The sequence below is a fragment of the Salmo salar genome, chromosome ssa28 (assembly GCF_905237065.1).
Source record: "Salmo salar chromosome ssa28, Ssal_v3.1, whole genome shotgun sequence".
Classification (NCBI taxonomy): Eukaryota; Metazoa; Chordata; class Actinopteri; order Salmoniformes; family Salmonidae; genus Salmo; species Salmo salar.
In genome coordinates this window covers 4,797,540-4,814,593 of record NC_059469.1, presented here as the reverse complement: position 1 = coordinate 4,814,593, position 17,054 = coordinate 4,797,540, and the positions used below count along the sequence as shown (strand labels likewise).

General features: G+C 43.3%; 1 protein-coding gene across 4 annotated transcripts in view; it reads right to left on the bottom strand.

The window, feature by feature from the left end:
- Positions 1–1,270: 1,270 nt before the first annotated feature.
- Positions 1,271–17,054, bottom strand: part of LOC106589347 (FERM and PDZ domain-containing protein 2) — a 42,682-nt gene continuing 26,898 nt past the window's right edge. The window contains exons 15-29 of one of the 4 annotated variants that reach the window (XM_014179193.2): positions 16,196–16,293; positions 15,855–15,932; positions 15,627–15,734; positions 15,131–15,247; positions 14,532–14,710; positions 14,145–14,246; positions 12,566–12,659; positions 11,496–11,581; positions 9,355–9,556; positions 8,903–9,120; positions 8,310–8,376; positions 4,762–4,932; positions 4,515–4,654; positions 2,456–2,548; positions 1,271–1,628 (exon numbers count right to left, since the gene is read on the bottom strand). In XM_014179193.2, coding sequence (XP_014034668.1) covers positions 4,895–4,932; positions 8,310–8,376; positions 8,903–9,120; positions 9,355–9,556; positions 11,496–11,581; positions 12,566–12,659; positions 14,145–14,246; positions 14,532–14,710; positions 15,131–15,247; positions 15,627–15,734; positions 15,855–15,932; positions 16,196–16,293 — 1,387 coding nt within the window. In that variant the 3' untranslated portion in view covers positions 1,271–1,628; positions 2,456–2,548; positions 4,515–4,654; positions 4,762–4,894. Of the gene's footprint in view, positions 2,549–4,514; positions 4,655–4,761; positions 4,933–8,309; positions 8,377–8,902; positions 9,121–9,354; positions 9,557–11,495; positions 11,582–12,565; positions 12,660–14,144; positions 14,247–14,531; positions 14,711–15,130; positions 15,248–15,626; positions 15,735–15,854; positions 15,933–16,195; positions 16,294–17,054 lie in introns of all 4 variants that reach the window. The other 3 variants (XM_045710254.1, XM_045710253.1, XM_045710255.1) reach the window with 3 other exon arrangements.

Sequence of the window (17,054 nt, the reverse complement as noted above, 5' to 3'; positions counted from 1 at the left end):
AGGAGCTCTCCAAACAGGTTGTGGAGAAGTACAGATCAGGGTTGGGTTATAAAAAATATCAGAAACTTTGAACATCACACAGAGCACCATTAAATCCATTATTCAAAAATGGAAAGAATATGGCACCATAACAAACCTGCCAAAAGAGGGCCGCCCACCAAAACTCACAGACCAGGCAAGGAGGGCAATAATCAAAGAGGCAACACAGAGACCAAAGACAACCCTGAAGGAGCTGCAAAGCTCCACAGCGGAGATTGGAGTATCTGTCCATAGGATCACCTTAAGCTGTACATTGCACAGACCTGGGCTTTAAAGAAGTGTAGCCAGAAAAAAAGCCATTGCTTAAGAAAAAAATAAGCAAAAGCGTTTGGTGTTCACCAAAAGGTATGTGGGAGACTCCCCAAACATATGGAAGAAGGTTCTCTGGTCAGATGAGACTAAAATTGAGCTTCTTGGCCATCAAGGAAAACGTTATGTCTAACAGCTCTCATCACCCCGAGAACACCATCCCCACAGTGAAGCATGGTGGTGGCAGCATCATGCTGTCGGGATGTTTTTCCATCAGCAGGGACTGAAAAACTGGTCAGAATTGAAGGAATGATGGATGGCGCTAAATACAGGGAAATCCTTGACGGAAACCTGTTTCAGTCTTCCAGAGATTTGAGACTGGGACGGAGGTTCACCTTCCAGCAGGACAATAACCCTAAGCATACTGCTAAAGCAACACTCGAGTGGTTTAAGGGGAAACATTTAAATATCTTGGAATGGCCTAGCCCAGACCTCAATCCAATGGAGAATCTGTGGCATGACTTAAAGATTGCTGTACACCAGCATAACCAATCCAACTTGAAGGAGCTGGAGTAGTATTGCCTTGAAGAATGGGCAAAAATCCCAGTGGCTAGATGTGCCAAGCTTATAAAGACATACCCCAAGAGACTTGCAGCTGTAATTGCTGCAAAAGGTGGCTCTACAAAGTATTGACTTTGGGGGGGTGAATAGTTATGCACGCTCAAGTTCTGTTTTTTTTTGTCTAATTTCTGGTTTGTTTCACAATAAAACATATTTTGCATCTTCAAAGTGGTAGGCATGTTGTGTAAATCAAATGATACTAACCCCCCAAAAATCAATTTTAATTCCTGGTTGTAAGGCAACAAAATAGGAAAAATTCCAAGGGGGGTGAATACTTTTGCAAGCCACTTTACCTCCCGTTGGGTTAACTTGGGGGTTCTCCAGTTACGAAAACACACACTCACAAAGGCAAGACCACTGATGATATTCAGAAGAGTTTAAGACTGTAGAATTCAGAAACAAGAACAGAATCGAATGTCACTATTTCTTGCCCCATTGACTGGTGTTCATTCTGCTAGTGTCACAGCAAAACCTCCACATGGTTGAGTTGCTACTAATTTAGGGTGATGTCACTGAGTAGCCTTCACATCATGTAGTGTGGCTATAAGGCCCCATGCCAGAATCAGTGTGATCCTACAGTAGGTTTATGAATATACAGAGGTAGGAGTTCATTAAACAATGAATGTATCATCAGTCAGATGTAAAGTTTATTACAGATGTTTTCATGTGCTTTCCGGGGGTGTCATCACTTTGCACCAGATTACATTTGGTAGCTCCGTCTGTGAAGAGAGAGGCAAAGATCAATCACAAACCAAAACTCTATATTTGATATCAAGTATCCCCTAACCATCACGTATAGGCAAAACTACTTCTTAGTGAGAAATATTTGGAAGACTTTCTCCAACCAACCTGGCTTTGAGGCACAGGAGGGATGATATTGGGACAGCAACTATGGAAGGGGATTCTTTTTAGTCCTATGCTGCCTCCCAGTGGACAATACCTTCATGGGTTAAATAATAAGTACATTTCTTACCTTTTCTTTGATTATGCACTGCATTTGTGGTGCCTTCTGTATGAGATCATCCTACAGGCTATATTCTATACTGTTAATATATCATGTTAAAATGTCCAGAAGGATAAGAGAGCAACACTATAGGTCCTGCAGCCCTGTGCATATGTTAAAATCTCAGATCCATTTAACTAGTACACTTTAACTGCACGTGTGAATTGGTAGTTGTACTACCAGGCAGAGAAAGACTGAGATCACTCTGTAAGAGCTCTGTTCTGTTTGACCTTAAATGAATGTGATGTATTGCCCTAAGTACAGGACTTCACCTGATCTCCACTCACAAACACTATTAGGGGGATATACTGAACTGTACAGGACAGAACATTGAGGTGTTATTTAAAGCAGGACTGTGGTTAAGTACTGTTTCTTTATCAGGCCTCCCTATGTGACCATAGAGCTTCAACAGTGTACCCTTTCTATCTTTGTACGCGTTACATCCTGTCTGTCTTTCTGTGCCACTGACACAGAACTGAAACCAAATCCGCATCAGGCAAAACCATACAGTTCACAAAACCATGGTTAATAAATTCCCCTGACCTTCAATCCACTTGAGCTTGTGTAATAGTGCTCTCCTTGTTGTCAGTGGTTAACACTGTAGAACTCCACTGCCCCAGTCCAACCACATCTTCCCTTACGGGAAAAACCACATTAATTTAAAGTTAACACATGATGTGTTCCAAAAACACATTTTCATCTTATGGGAAGCTAATGTGATAACACGTGACAACAAGTAAAGCAACATATGATAACATGAAACTACACGTGGTTTTTCTGTAAGGGTTTCGCTTCTCCTGGTACTCAAAATAATCTAGGAAAAGAGAAAAGGCCATTGACTTGATCTGAATATGCAGTACCAGTCAAAAGTTGGACACACCCACTCATTCAAGGGTTTTTCTTTATCTTTACTATTTTCTACATTGTAGAATAATAGTGAAGACATCAAAACTATGAAATAAGACATATGGAATCATGTAGTAACCAAAGAAAAGTGCTAAACAAATAAAAAATATATATATATTTGAGATTCCTCAAAGTAGCCACCCTTTGCCTTGATGACAAGCTTTGCAAGCTCTTGGCATTCTCTCAACCAGATTCATGAGGTAGTCACCTGGAACACATTTCAAATAATAGGTGTGCCTTTTTAAAAGTTAATTTAAATGCATTTGAGCCAATCAGTTGTGTTGTGACAAGGTAGGGGTGGTATACAGAAGATAACCCTATTTGGCAAAAGACCAAGTCCATATTATGGCAAGAACAGCTTAAATAAGCAAAGAGAAATGACAGTCCATCATTACTTTAAGAAATGAAGGTCAGTCAATGCGGAACATTTCAAGAACTTTGAACGTTTCTTCAAGTGCAGTCGCAAAAACCATCAAGCGCTATGATGAAACTGGCTGTCATGAGGACCACCACAGGAAAGGAAGACCCAGAGTTACCTCTGCTGCAGAGGATAAGTTCATTAGAGTTATCTGCACCTCAGATTGCAGCTCAAAAAAATGCTTCACAGAGTTCAAGTAACAGGCACATCTCAACATCAACTGTCCAGAGGAGACTGTGTGAATCAGGCCTTCATGGTTGAATTGCTGGAAAGAACCCACTACTAAAGGACACCAGTAATAATAAGAAACTTGCTTGGACCAAGAAACACAAGTAATGGACATTAGACCGATGGAAATCTGTCCTTTGGTCTGATGAGTCCAAATTTGAAATGTTTGGTTCCAACCGCCGTGTCTTTGTGAGGCACAGAGTAAGTGAATGGATTATCTCTGCATGTGTAGTTCCCACATGGAGGAGGAGGTGTGATGGTGTTCTGCTGGTGACACTGTCAGTGATATATTTTGAGTTCAAGGCACACTTAACCAGCATGGCTACTACTGCATTCTGTAGCGATACACCATCTGGTTTGCGCTTAGTGGGACTATCATTTGTTTTTCAACAGGACAATGACCCGACACACCCCCAGGCTGTGTAAGGCCTATTTGACCAAGAAGGAGAGTGATGGAGTTCAGCATCAGTTGACCTGGCCTCCATAATCACCTGACCTCAACCCAATTGAGATGGTTTGGGATGAGTTGGACCGCAGAGTGAAGGAAAAGCAGCCAACAAGTGCTCAGCATATGTGGGAACTCCTTCAAGACTGTTGGAAAAGCATTCCAGGTAAAACTGGTTGAGAGAATGCCAAGAGTGTGCAAAGCTGTCATCAACGGGTGGCTACTTCGAAGAATCACACTTTTTTGGTTACTACATGATTCCATATGTGTTATTTCATAGTTCTGATGTCTTCACTAATATTCTACAATGTAAAACATAGTAAAAATAAAGAAAAACCCTTGAATGAGTAGGTGTGTCCAAACTTTTGACTGGTACTGTATATATACACAGGTACCCCCTATATACACAGGTAGCCTCACTACTGTTATTTTACTGTTGCTCTTTAACGATTTGTTATTTTTCTATTTTCTTATTTTTTCTTAAAACTGCATTGTTGGTTAATTAAGGGCTTGTAAGTAAGCATTTCACTGTAAGGTCTACACCTGTTGTATTCGGCGCATGTGACAAATAACATTTGATTTGATTTGAACTAACTACTACTTACCTAAATAAAATGAGATTTCCATCATTTAGCATTTTCATCACTTCACGAGTTGCCCTAAGCAGCTCCTCCTGCTCAACACAGTTGGTTCTTGTCTGCCGGCGGACTCACGCAACACCTCTGACTCATAGAATGCAGTGATGCTGAAAATACAAATTTCACAATTATTCAGGTCAAATTTTTGCAGTCTTTAAACGGAATCTGACATTATGAGGCATCTTGAGATATGTCTTGCAGTGCTGGTACTGACCGTCTCCACCGGTCCTGCTCTTTCCTCTGGACAGATCTCCACTTGTCCTGCTCTTTGAAGATCTCCTGTCAGTCTCTCAAGAAGTATAACCCTGAACTTCTGTTGGTGCTCACGTACTGTGATGTTACATCACTCAGGTGCTAAGCAATGTTTCAATGGGAGGCAGAATTCCTTGGAAGAGATAAAAATGGAAGGAAAGGGAAGGAAAAATACAAATACATGCAGTTTGATATTATAGCCAAGGAATAAAAAGACAACTTTATTAAAGAGGCAGCGCAGTCAAAAACAGGGTTTTCCAGTGTTTTACAGTATACAATGCCTTCGGAAAGTATTCAGACCCCTTGACTTTTTCCACATTTTGTTACGTTACAGCCTTATTCCAAATTTATTCCATCAATCTTCACCCAAAACCCCATAATGAAAAAGCAAAAACAGGTTTAGAATTTTTTGCTAATTTATAGAAAACATAAATAGCACATTTACATAAGTATTCAGACCCTTTACTCAGTACTTTGTTGAAGCACCTTTGGCAGCGATTACAGCATCGAGTCTTCTTGGGTATGACGCTACAAGCTTGGCACATCTGTATTTGGGGAGTTTCTCCCATTCTTCTCTGCAGATCCTCTCAAGCTCTGTCAGGTTGGATGGGGAGCGTTGTTGCACAGCTATTTTCAGGTCTCTCCAGAGATGTTTGATCGGGTTCAAGTCCCGGCTTTGGCTGGGCCACTCAAGGACATTCAGAGACTTGTCCAGAAGCCACTCCTGCGTTGTCTTGGCTGTGTGCTTAGGGTCGTTGTCCTGTTGGAAGGTGAACCTTCGCCCCAGTCTGAGGCGCTCTGGAGCAGGTTTTCGTCAAGGATCTCTCTGTACTTTGCGCCGTTCATCTTTGCCTCGATCCTGACTAGTATCCCAGTCCCTGCCGCTGAAAAACATCCCCACAGCATGAGGCTGCAACTACCATGCTTCACCGTAGTGATAGTGTGAGGTTTCCTCCAGACGTGACGCTTGACATTCAGGCCAAAGAGTTCTATCTTGGTTTCATCAGACCAGAGAATCTTGTTTCTCATGGTCTGAGAGTCCTTTAGGTGCCTTTTGGCAAACTCCAAGCGGTCTGTCATGTGCCTTTTACTGAGGAGTGGCTTCCGCCTGGCCACTCTACCATAAATGCGTGATTGGTGGATTGCTGCAGAGATGGTTGTCCTTCTGGAAGGTTCTCCCATTTCCACAGAGGAACTCTAGAGCTCTGTCAGTGACCATCAGGTTCTTGGTCATTCTCCCCCGTTTGCTAAGTTTGGCTGGGCGGCCAGCTCTAGGAAGAGTCTTGGTGGTTCCAAACTTCTTCCATTTAAGAATGATGGAGGCCTCTGTGTTCTTGGGGATATTCAATGCTGCAAAAATTTTTTGGTACCCTGCCCCAGATCTGTGCCTCGACACAATCCTGTCTCGGAGCTCTACGGAAAATTCCTTCGACCTCATGGCTTGGTTTTGGCTCTGACATGCACTGTCAACTGTGGGACCTTATATAGACAGGTGTGTGCCTTTCAGAATAATGTCCAATATATTGAATTTACCACAGGTGGACTCCAATCAAGTTGTAGAAATGTCTTAAGCAGAATCAATGGAAACAGGATACACCTGAGCTCAATTTCGAGTCTCATAGAAAATGGTTTGAATACTTATATGAAAAAGGTATGTTTTTTATATTTAATACATTTGCAAACATTTCTAAAAACCTGTTTTCGCTTTGTCGTTATGGGGTATTGTGGGTAGATTGCAGAGGATTTGTTTTTGTTTAATCCATTTTAGAATAAGGCTGTAACTTAATAAAATGTGTAAAAAGTCAAAGGGTCTGAATATTTTCTGAAGGCACTGTATACAGGTAACTGACAACATAATGGAAACAATTACTTTTTGTAATACAAAGTTTATTGAAAGCAGGTGCTTCCACACAGGTGTGGTTCCTGAGTTAATTAACATCCCATCATGCTTAGGGTCATGTATACTCAACAGAAATATAAACACAACATGCAAAGCGTTACTCCCATTTTTCATGAGCTGAAATAAAAGATCCCAGCAATGTTCCATAAACACAAAAAGCTTATTTCTCTCAAATTGTATGCACAAATGTATGCATATCCCTGTTAGTGAGCATTTCTCCTTTGCCAAGATCCTCTATTCACCTGACAGGTGTGGCATATCAAGAAGCTGATTAAACAGCATGATCATTACACAGGTGCACCTTGTGCTGGGGACAACAAAAGGCCACTAAAATGTGCAGTTTTGTCACACAACACAATGCCACAGATGTCTCAAATTTTGAGGGAGTGTGCAATTGGCATGCTGACTGCAGGAATGCCCAACAGAGCTGTTGCCAGATAATTGAATGTTCATTAATCTACCATAAGCCACCTCCAACGTCATTTTTAGAGAATTTGGCAGTACACCTAACCAGCCTCACAACCACAGACCAGGACCTCCACATCCAGATTTTTCACTTGTAGGATCGTCTGAGGGGGTGCTGGGGAGTATTTCTGTCTGTAATAAGCCCATTTGTGGGAAAAAAACGTATTCTGATTGGCTGTGGGTGGACCTGGCTCCCAAGTGGGTGGGCCTATGCCCTCCAAGGCCCACCCATGGCTGTGCCGATGCCCAGTCATGTGAAATACATAGGATAGGGCCTAAAGAATGTAATTTCAATAGACTGATTTCCCTTTATGAACTGTAACTCAGTAAAATCCTTGAAATTGTTGCATGTTGCGTTTATATTTTTGTTCAGTATATAAAAATGCTGGTGCTGCCATTATTTTGGCTACCATGGCTAAGCCCCCATAGGATGACAATGCCCCCATCCACACGGCACAAGTGGTCCCTGAATGGTTTGATGAGCATGAAAACGATGTAAACCATATGCTATGGCCGTCTTAATCACCAGATCTAAACCCAACTGAACACTTATGGGAGATTCTGGAGCAGTGCCTGAGACAGCGTTTTCCAACACCATCAACAAAACACCAAATTATGGAATGTTGTCATGTCCTTCCAGTAGAGTTCCAGACACTTTTAGATTCTATGCCAAGGTGCATTGATGCTGTGTTGGCTCATGGTGGCCTAATGCCCTATTAAGACACTTCATGTTGGTGTTTCCTTTATTTTGGCAGTTACCTGTATATTCCCACACTATGAGTTTGGAATAATACTGTGAAATTGTCAAAATGATGACATTACCCATTTAAGGTAAGAGCTGTTTGCAAAGACTGCCTGAAATTTCAGCTTGTTTTGCATGGGTGGGGTTTTGTAAAAGTTAGACCAATCACAAAGAATTCTTGCTTGAGAACGAGCTTTTGCCAAAAAAATCTATTTTTGTTTGTTTTTGACCATTTTAATTTAAAACAGTCACAGTAAGGTACTACATTGTTACCCAGAAATAATTTGATATTGCGATAAAAAACAACTGCATTGAAAGATAAAAAATGTTCTTATAAATGCAAAACATTGCGGAAACATTTTAATTGGATTATGTTGTCTGCTCTGTCCAGATGTGTATTTACCTGGAGCAGGACGGCACAGAGACAACCGGACTTCAGGAGGAGAGCCTCTCAGCAGCATTACCACCCTCTACAGGCCATAGAGAGAACAGTCACTCACTGTCATCTACAGCCAGGCAATTAAGTCATTATGGGAAAGATAGACCAGAGATGGACTAAGGAGCTGGCCACTGAGAAGGGCTTTGTATACTGCATGTTCTTAGATCTTCACTTATTAATCACATCCGTGTGTTAATGAGGTACACTGAATCTAAGTACTCTTGGATTCACCACAATACAATTGAATGTTAATAACCAAGTTATTGTCTCCCAATTGGCTTGATGTAACACTTATATATTTTTTATCAGGGGATAAATGGTCATAATGCAAGATAATGATCAGAGATAATAGTGATAAAGAGCTATTGAACAAACCAATCACATTGAGTGAAACAAAACCCCTCTCTCTCTCACACTAAATTGTCACAATTATCAGTCTTCCTATGCTCAGATTAACACAACCCCCCCCCCCCCCCCCATATACAGTATTCTAACTCACAGTTGTAGCTACAATTGTACAGTCGTATTATGTCACACCGGTCTACGTCAATATTTACCTGGTAGGACAATCCTTTCAGCGGTTCTCCATTGACTGCCAGGATGACGTCTCCCTCCTGGATCTGCCCACTCTCCTCCGCTGGCTGGCCAGGGAAAAGCTTCTTGATCCGGACAAGGCTACTGCTTGAGTCTCCTTTTGAGGGGTTGAACTCAGGGACCAGGAAGCTGAAGCCCAAGGCATTCTGGCTCTTCTTCAAGGTCACCTCCAGAGTGTTATCTGTAGGGTGGAGGGGTTAGGGGATTGAAGTGTGTCAGAGTTCACCTCGGAGGCTTGGACGGTGGATCCAGGACTGAGTTTTGGAAACCCTGCTCTAAAGGACGGATTAGAAATCATGCAACGTCACCCAGTGTAAACTCACGGACAATGATAACCTCGCTTCGGAGGTCAATCCCTCGAAGCACCAGTGTTCCCCTTACACTAAAGCTTCCTTGTCAATGATATTTCCCTTACTGTCAGACACAAAACTGTAGTCCTTGGGCCTGACGAAGAAGGGGGTGATGATGGCGGGGCAGCTGTTGTTCCTCATCTGGGTGATGTCCAAGTGGGCACTCCGAGGGGACAGGCTGCGCCCCAGGAGACTGCGCCCTGTGTCTGGGCTCGGAGACACCCTGGGCAGGGTCATGTTCTCCCTCTCCAAAACCATGGTCACCACCTAGGACAGGAAAGGGTTAAATGAAGACAAACAATGTGACACGCCAGCCCAACGGGGGCTGGTGAACTTTCATGTGCCTTAATTTCAAAACGTGTATGTGGTCCGTAAATATGAATACAAATGTTTCAATTATGAGCCTAGTTTAGCCAAGGAGAAAGCATTGAGCTATACAGGGATAAAGACAGGATCCTTCCTGGCTAGCCATGATTGACCATGCTGACTGCTTGCTATGCATTTAAATGTGGATTCTTAAAGAGATGTGTGGGTCTATGGCTTAAGTGGGTGTGAATGATGCTGAATGGGTGTAAACAAAGAAGAGCTCTCTAGCACTCAACAAAATCTTTCAAAGTCATTCTCCCCTACTTGTCTCCTAAGTGGGAAAACAAGTTTATAAATGTTTCTAAGCAGCATAATTTCCCCATGCTTCTTCCAATCACAGTGTATCATATACCATTTTGGAGTACGATTTTTTTTTGTCATCTGTAAAAAAAAAAAGCATTTAGGATTTTTTCGACATAAGCTCCCGTTGGGATGGGTTGTCACAAATGCTTAATGCTTCTTATTCGTCTTGACCTTGTAGAGACCAACGGGGGCTCGTCAGGAGGTTCGAACCTCTTGGCGTAACAATTAAGATGTTGGCTTGACAGCTGCTGGACCTGGGTTCGAGTACCGGTCGGGGCTACCTCCTGCATTTGTTACATTGGTGTTAGAAGTGGGATTGCTATACACCCAAGCCTTGACAAGATGGATGACACAGTGAAGCAGCTGGCGAAGAAGACTGGGCAAGAAGAAGAGGAGAAGCTGAGCACTCTGCTCAAGGAGCTGAGCCTCAGCGGGAAGTGGCCCCCCCCGCACCCCACCCCACCCACATGGATGAGGGGGAAGGAGGATGAGCCGGGCCTGGGAGGAACAGGCAAGTTGCCCACGGATCCTACACCGCAGGGCTCATACCTGGACAGCCTGCTCCAAGCCAGTGGAGGTTTTCTGCTTCATCACACCCCATAGCGCCACCTGGAGGAAGGTGCGGTGCCTCGTTGTCCTGCACAGTGGCATGGAGACGGATGTGGACCAGATGTTGGTGGTCCAAGGAATGGAGGTGCCCACCCGGATGTTGAAGGTGGCCCGCTACAGGGGAGTGGAGTTTTGGGAACCCTACCTAGCCCAGTTTCAGCTAGCTGCGTGGCAAAATGGTTGGGCTGAAGAGGAAATGGCTGTGCAGCTTTTCCCAGGCCCTACAGGCCCTACTAGACCTCAGCTCTACAGATATTCGTTATTACGCCAGACAAGGCTACCCCCAGTTTGCCACTGCTGATCAGAAGGAACAGGCCCTACATGCCTTCCTCTGGAAGGATCACACAGCATGTTTGCCTGGCTGCCCCTGCCACACTGTCTTAGGCCGCAGGAAGAAGCAGAAAGAGTGGAAAACATCTTGATCCCAAAGAGTTGTGTTATCCCAAGGACACTGTGGGTAGAAACTGAGGTGGAGACCAAGAGTGACTCAGATGAGGTAGTCTGCAAAGCCAAGGTGGAGCACCGGCAGTGGACTCTACGACGGTCCACTTAGAGAGGTCAACGCCAGCCTGAGATTATCTGTTTCCGCTGTGGACAGAAAGGCCCACACCATGGGTTTGTGGGGGAAGGCCACTTCAGGCTTACAAAGACCTTCCGAATGCCTCCGAGGGAAACTCTACTAAGCTGGCTGCCGTCGAGACACGGAACAGTATGTGCATGCCTGGACCAACTGGACAATCACCATTTTGTTACAATATACATACACATTGCATAAGACAAAATGGCACATAATCAGAACACATGTTAAAATGTTAGTGTTGACTCTTATATTTTTTTATACACAGTTCAGTTGAAGGCCAATGTAGAAGCAAAGCTTTGATGGTGTTGCCCTGTCCTGGTTGCAGCTGAGATATTCATGTTCCTTTACCTCTCCTGTTTTCGCCAGACATTCCACAGCCTGCTGATGTGTGAACCCTTGGAAGCTGATGCCATCCACTTCCAGCAGTCTGTCACCTGTTAGATGTGCACAAACACATGCACACACACTTGCGATTCATCATCTCGCTCTAATCTATACTGAACAAAAATCTAAAACGCAACAGGCGACAATTTCAAAGATTTTACTGAGTTATAGTTAATTTGAGGAAATCAGTCAATTGAAATAAATTAACTAGGCCCTAATCTATGGATTTCACATGACTGGGAATACAGATATGCATCTGTTGGTCAATGATACCTTACAAAAAATGGGTCTCTGGATCTCGCCACGGTATTTCTGTGCATTCAAATTGCCATCGATAAAATGCAATTGTGTTCTTTGTCCGTAGCTTATGCCTGCCCATACCATAACCCCACCGCCACCATGGGGCACTCTGTTCACAACATTGATATCAGCAAACCGCTCGCCCACACGATGCCATACATGTGGTCTGCGGTTGTGAGGCCGGTTGGACGCACTGCCAAATTCTCTAAAACGACGTTGGAGGTGGCTTATGGTAGAGAAATTAACATTAAGTTCTCTGGCAACAGCTCTGGTGGACATTCCTGCAGTCAGCATACCAATTGCACTCTCCCTCAATATTTCAGACATCTGTGGCATTGTGTTGTGAGAAAAACTTGCACATTTTAGAGTGGCTTTTTATTGTCCCCAGCACAAGGTGCACCTGTCTAATGATCATGATGTTTAATCAACTTCTTGATATGCCACACCTGTCAGGTGGATGGATTATTTTGGCAAAGGAGAAATGCTCACTAACAGGGATGTAAACACATTTGTGCACAAAATTGGAGAGAAATACCCTTTTTGTGCATATGTAAAATGTATTTTATATCCGCTCATGAAACAGGGGACCAACACTTTACATGTTGTGTTTATATTTTTGTTCAGTGTAAATTCAATTTGTGCAGCAATAATCCAGTGTAATGCTTTCCTAGTGTCATTATTATTCCAGGTGCTTCACTGTAACATAATATAGGTTGTTCAGGATTGTACTGCACCTGACTGGATGCGGCCATCTTGCTCAGCAGCCCCTCCACAGACTAGGCTTTTGATGAAGATACCGCCATGACTCAGGCCTGTGGTCACACCACCCTGACAAACCAGAAACACAAGGTTATTATCCAACAACATGTAAGTATATCAATATACGCCATCAATAAAATGTGCATGACTGACTAATTGCTGAAGCAGTAATGTAATTTTTGTATTTTATTTTCGTACTTTGGTGATAACTACTTTATTGAGGAAATGGCTGTGATATGTGGTTGTCCCACCTAGCCATCTTAAGATAAATGCACTAACTGTAAGTCGCTCTGGATAAGAGTGTCTTGTGACTAAAATGTAATGTAAAATGTAATTGACATTAATGACAATGTACCATAAAGGGTTAACTCCTCATATTTTTTTTCATATCAACAGTCCCCACACTCAGGCTGCTACTGTAAGTGAGAGGGATGATTAAAAGGAATAATGAATGTTTATCAGGTTACAAGATCTTACACTCTGTTTCTCACACCAAGGAGGTAAAAAAACAGAATGTCTGCCAACAGACACACCAGGCGTGTGGTGTGGTGTGCTCTCATCCCTGGTCCCCCTTCACATCATCCGAATTCCGGCCAGGCATAATGAGAAGACACCAACAAAAAGTCAGTATCCTTGTTCACATAGCACAGATCAACCGCCAATCAGCGTCATTAAAATACTCCAGACCACAAAATGGCAGTAGATTTCTTAAGCTAAGTTTGGCTTGTGCCTGCTGCAGATAGCTAATGTTAGCTAACTAGCAAGCTGCATTTTAATGTTGTTGCTAACTAGCTACAATTTGTAGTAAGCCAAGTAGCCAGATGGCCACAACTAGGTAACTAGCAACATTATGATTACATCACAATGCATTATGCAGCTTTACTGTTTTAGTTAGAACAATTCTGATGAAGGGGGTGGATTACACCGGGAAAAGTGCCCTCCTTTATCCTTTTTCTTGTCACTCCTGTCGGCTCCCCCATGTGGAGGTTCGGGCTCTCTGATTGGCTCAAAGTCAAGTGTCTGCCACTGACGAACAGGGCGATTCCACTAGTAGAAACTGCAGGTTCGTCGGTACCAGGTCGGTAGGCAGTGGCTACATGTACATCTTTTGTTCTACCAAGAGAAGGAACGATCTCCTAAGTATCTCTCTCAACAGCTTGCACCTGCCTTGTGAGTGGTGAGTAACTCACGTAGCCTGTTGAGGTTGACCTGTCACAGGCTGTTAGGTAACGGGTCGGGGTCTCACACACACACACACACACCTGGGCTTTATTGTAGGTTACTGTAATGTCCAGTAGGCAGGCAAGTTCCAAGCTGCAGGCCCTCCCTCTCCAAGGTGATTAGCCCCAGGGGTCTGAAGGATTACCCAGAAACATAGAGGACAGCTAACTTCCTGTCCAGAGAGGTGTGGTCAACTCATCTGTACACCCCATAGACTTAAATACAGTAGGTCCATCCCTCTCCCGCCTACCAGGAAATACACCCTTTGTCTATAACTCTGGCGTTGTCCTAGGGAGTTAGGTGTGAAACAGCAGGGTTGGTGAGTTAACTCACAGCGATACTGATCCCTAACCCTCCTCCAGGATTCTTCTTTAGCTCCACAGAGATCTCATCACCCCTGAAGCAGTTCATGGAAGGAGCCCTGGAGCAGCCATCCTGAAAAATGTAAAGGGGATAAGAGTTAACGATTAATGGTGAAATTCACAAGAATGGCTGTATTGCATTGTATTGTATTTTCGTATTCTTTGATCAGATTTAATGGACATCAGATTTAATGGATATGTAGAGTTGACTGCTAATGTTGGTCGTCTTGTTTGTGTACAAAATCTAAACAATCGTCGATCACACAAAAGGCTTCCCTGTTCCTGAATCTAAGCCCGTGCGGTATGTACAGTATTGTCTGTAACATGGAGGAGATGATGGTCAGTAGCCATTGGTTACCTGAGCGTTGAGGATGCGTACGTCAGGGAGTTGCAGTCTACTGCCAGTCTTTGGGGTCAACATGACAGACACGATCTCATCCAGGTCGTCCTCCCCAGAGTGTACATCAGTCATCAAAGTGGTCTGGGACTTGTAGTTCTTCGATAGCGGAGATTTCACGTTGTTGGGTGTCAGGGAAACTGTAAAAATTAAAATACAGATGAATTATCAACTAATAACGAAAGTCATGGAAACCTCTGGCCACGTACAGTATGTATCAGAGGAAGCTGGTGGGAGGAGCTATAGGAGGATGGGCTAATTTGAATGGCTGGAATGGAATGAATGGAACAGAGTCAAACATGTGACGTGTTTGATACCGTTTCATTTACTTCATTCCAGCCCGTCCTTCTATAGCTCCTTCCACCAGCATCCTCTGGTGGTATGTACTGTAGTGAAGTTCTACAGAGGACAAACAATTCAAATTCCAGTAGCTTAGGCATTTGGAGGTCTAACTAGTGTCTAGCTGAAAAGCCAACAAGTTTCACACCTACTTCAAAAATATAGTTTATTACTAAACCAGCTGTGAACAGAGCAGAGACACACACACACACATCCAGTACCTTTGGGCTGGGACACAATGAGTGTGACCTCCCGTGGGCTGTTCTGCATGACCTCTGCAGCCTCACTAAAGGTCATGCCCTCCAGACTGATGTGGTTCAGAGAGATCAGACGCCCACCTGAGGGAGAACATCACCATAACATTTCATATATCAGCTTTCACTTTTATTTCATTGAAATATGACTAATCTTGTTGTTGGTGTGAACCTAGTCCTGGTCCAGAATCAACCGTTAGCCCCTATCCAATTCATTCAGATTTGTAAACATCATAAAAGCAGGGGATAAGAAAAGGGATTGGGGGTTGTATCTAGACAAGGCCCCTAGTCTTTGTTAATTAACCAGAGTGTCAACAGACAAAGCTCACTTAAGAGCTTAGAAAGCCTATAAACCCGGCATGCAAGGCTCTTATTCACAAGTTTTGTGTAGCCAGACCAGACGTCATAATCCGGTGTGAACTTTGTGAGGAGAAGCCTGGGGGGAGAAAGCCTGATCACCGACCTGGTCTGATGCGGCCATCTTTATCCGCTGGTCCTCCGGGCACGATGGATGCTATGAAGATACCCAGGTCGTACTTCCCCACTGTGTCTTCTCCAACTATCACCATACCTGAACAAATAAAATGATTTCCTTTTAACAATGACTTTTCATTGTAGTGCTAATCTAAAACATGTCCTTTTAATGTATATATACACACACACGACTCAATGCTGTTAACGGTATACTCACCTACGCCGAACTTCGGGTCTTTCTTTAAGGACACACAAATGACTTCTCTCTCTGGTATGACACTCTTTGTTGGGGTATCTATTGAACACAACAAAGGACATCTATTGACTGAAGTACCACAGCTACCTGTTATCAAAATACATCGACCACAGCGCCTCATAAGAAACCTGTATGTCATCTCTTCGGTTGATAATGATAGGCTACTACGGCGGTTGCTAGGATGTCTTCCTCGCTGTGCACGGCTTTGGAAGGCTTCCGGGAACGTCGACTCTTGATCCTGTCCCTGATTCAACAGTGTTATGAGGTTTTAATTTTCTTGGGAGCTGATAATCGAGCCATACCTCTGGCTGCTGAAGACATGGAGGGTGTCTCAGACCCACGCTTCCCAGACCCACGAGACAGGGCTGGTGACAGGTTCCCAGACAATGGTCTCCCTCTGCTGGAAATGATACAGGGAGAAATGACTTACAAACATTATATGAAAGACATACAGTGGCAAGAAAACGTATGTGATCCCTTTAGAATTATCTGGATTTCTGCATAAATTGGTCCTAAAATTTTATTTGATCTTTATCTAAGTCACAACAATGGACAAACATAGTGTGCTTAAACTAATAACACACAAATTATTGTATTTTATTCTCTATATTGAATACATGATTTAAACATTCACAGTGTAGGTTGGAAAATATGTGAACCCCTAGACTAATGACTTTTCCAAAAGCTAATTGGAGTCAGGAGTCAGCTAACCTGGAGTCCAATCAATGAGACGAGATTGGAGATGTTGGTTAGAGCTGCCCTGCCCTATCAAAAACACTCACACAATTTGAGTTTGCTATTCACAAGAAGCATTGAACAATACCTCGAACAAAAGAGATCTCAGAAGACCTAAGATTAAGAATTGTTGACTTGCATAAAGCTGGAAAGGGTTACACAAGTATCTCTAAAAGCCTTGATGTTCATCAGTCCAATCTAAGACAAACTGTCTATAAATTGAGAAAGTTCAGCACTGTTGCCACTCTCCCTAGGAGTGGCTATCCTGCAAAGATGACAGCAAGAGCACAGCGCAGAATGCTCAATGAGGTTAAGAAGAATCCTAGTGTCAGCTAAAAAGACTTACAGAAATCACTGGAACATGCTAACATCTCTGTTGACAAGTCTACGATATGTAAAACACTAAACAATAATGTTGTTCACGAG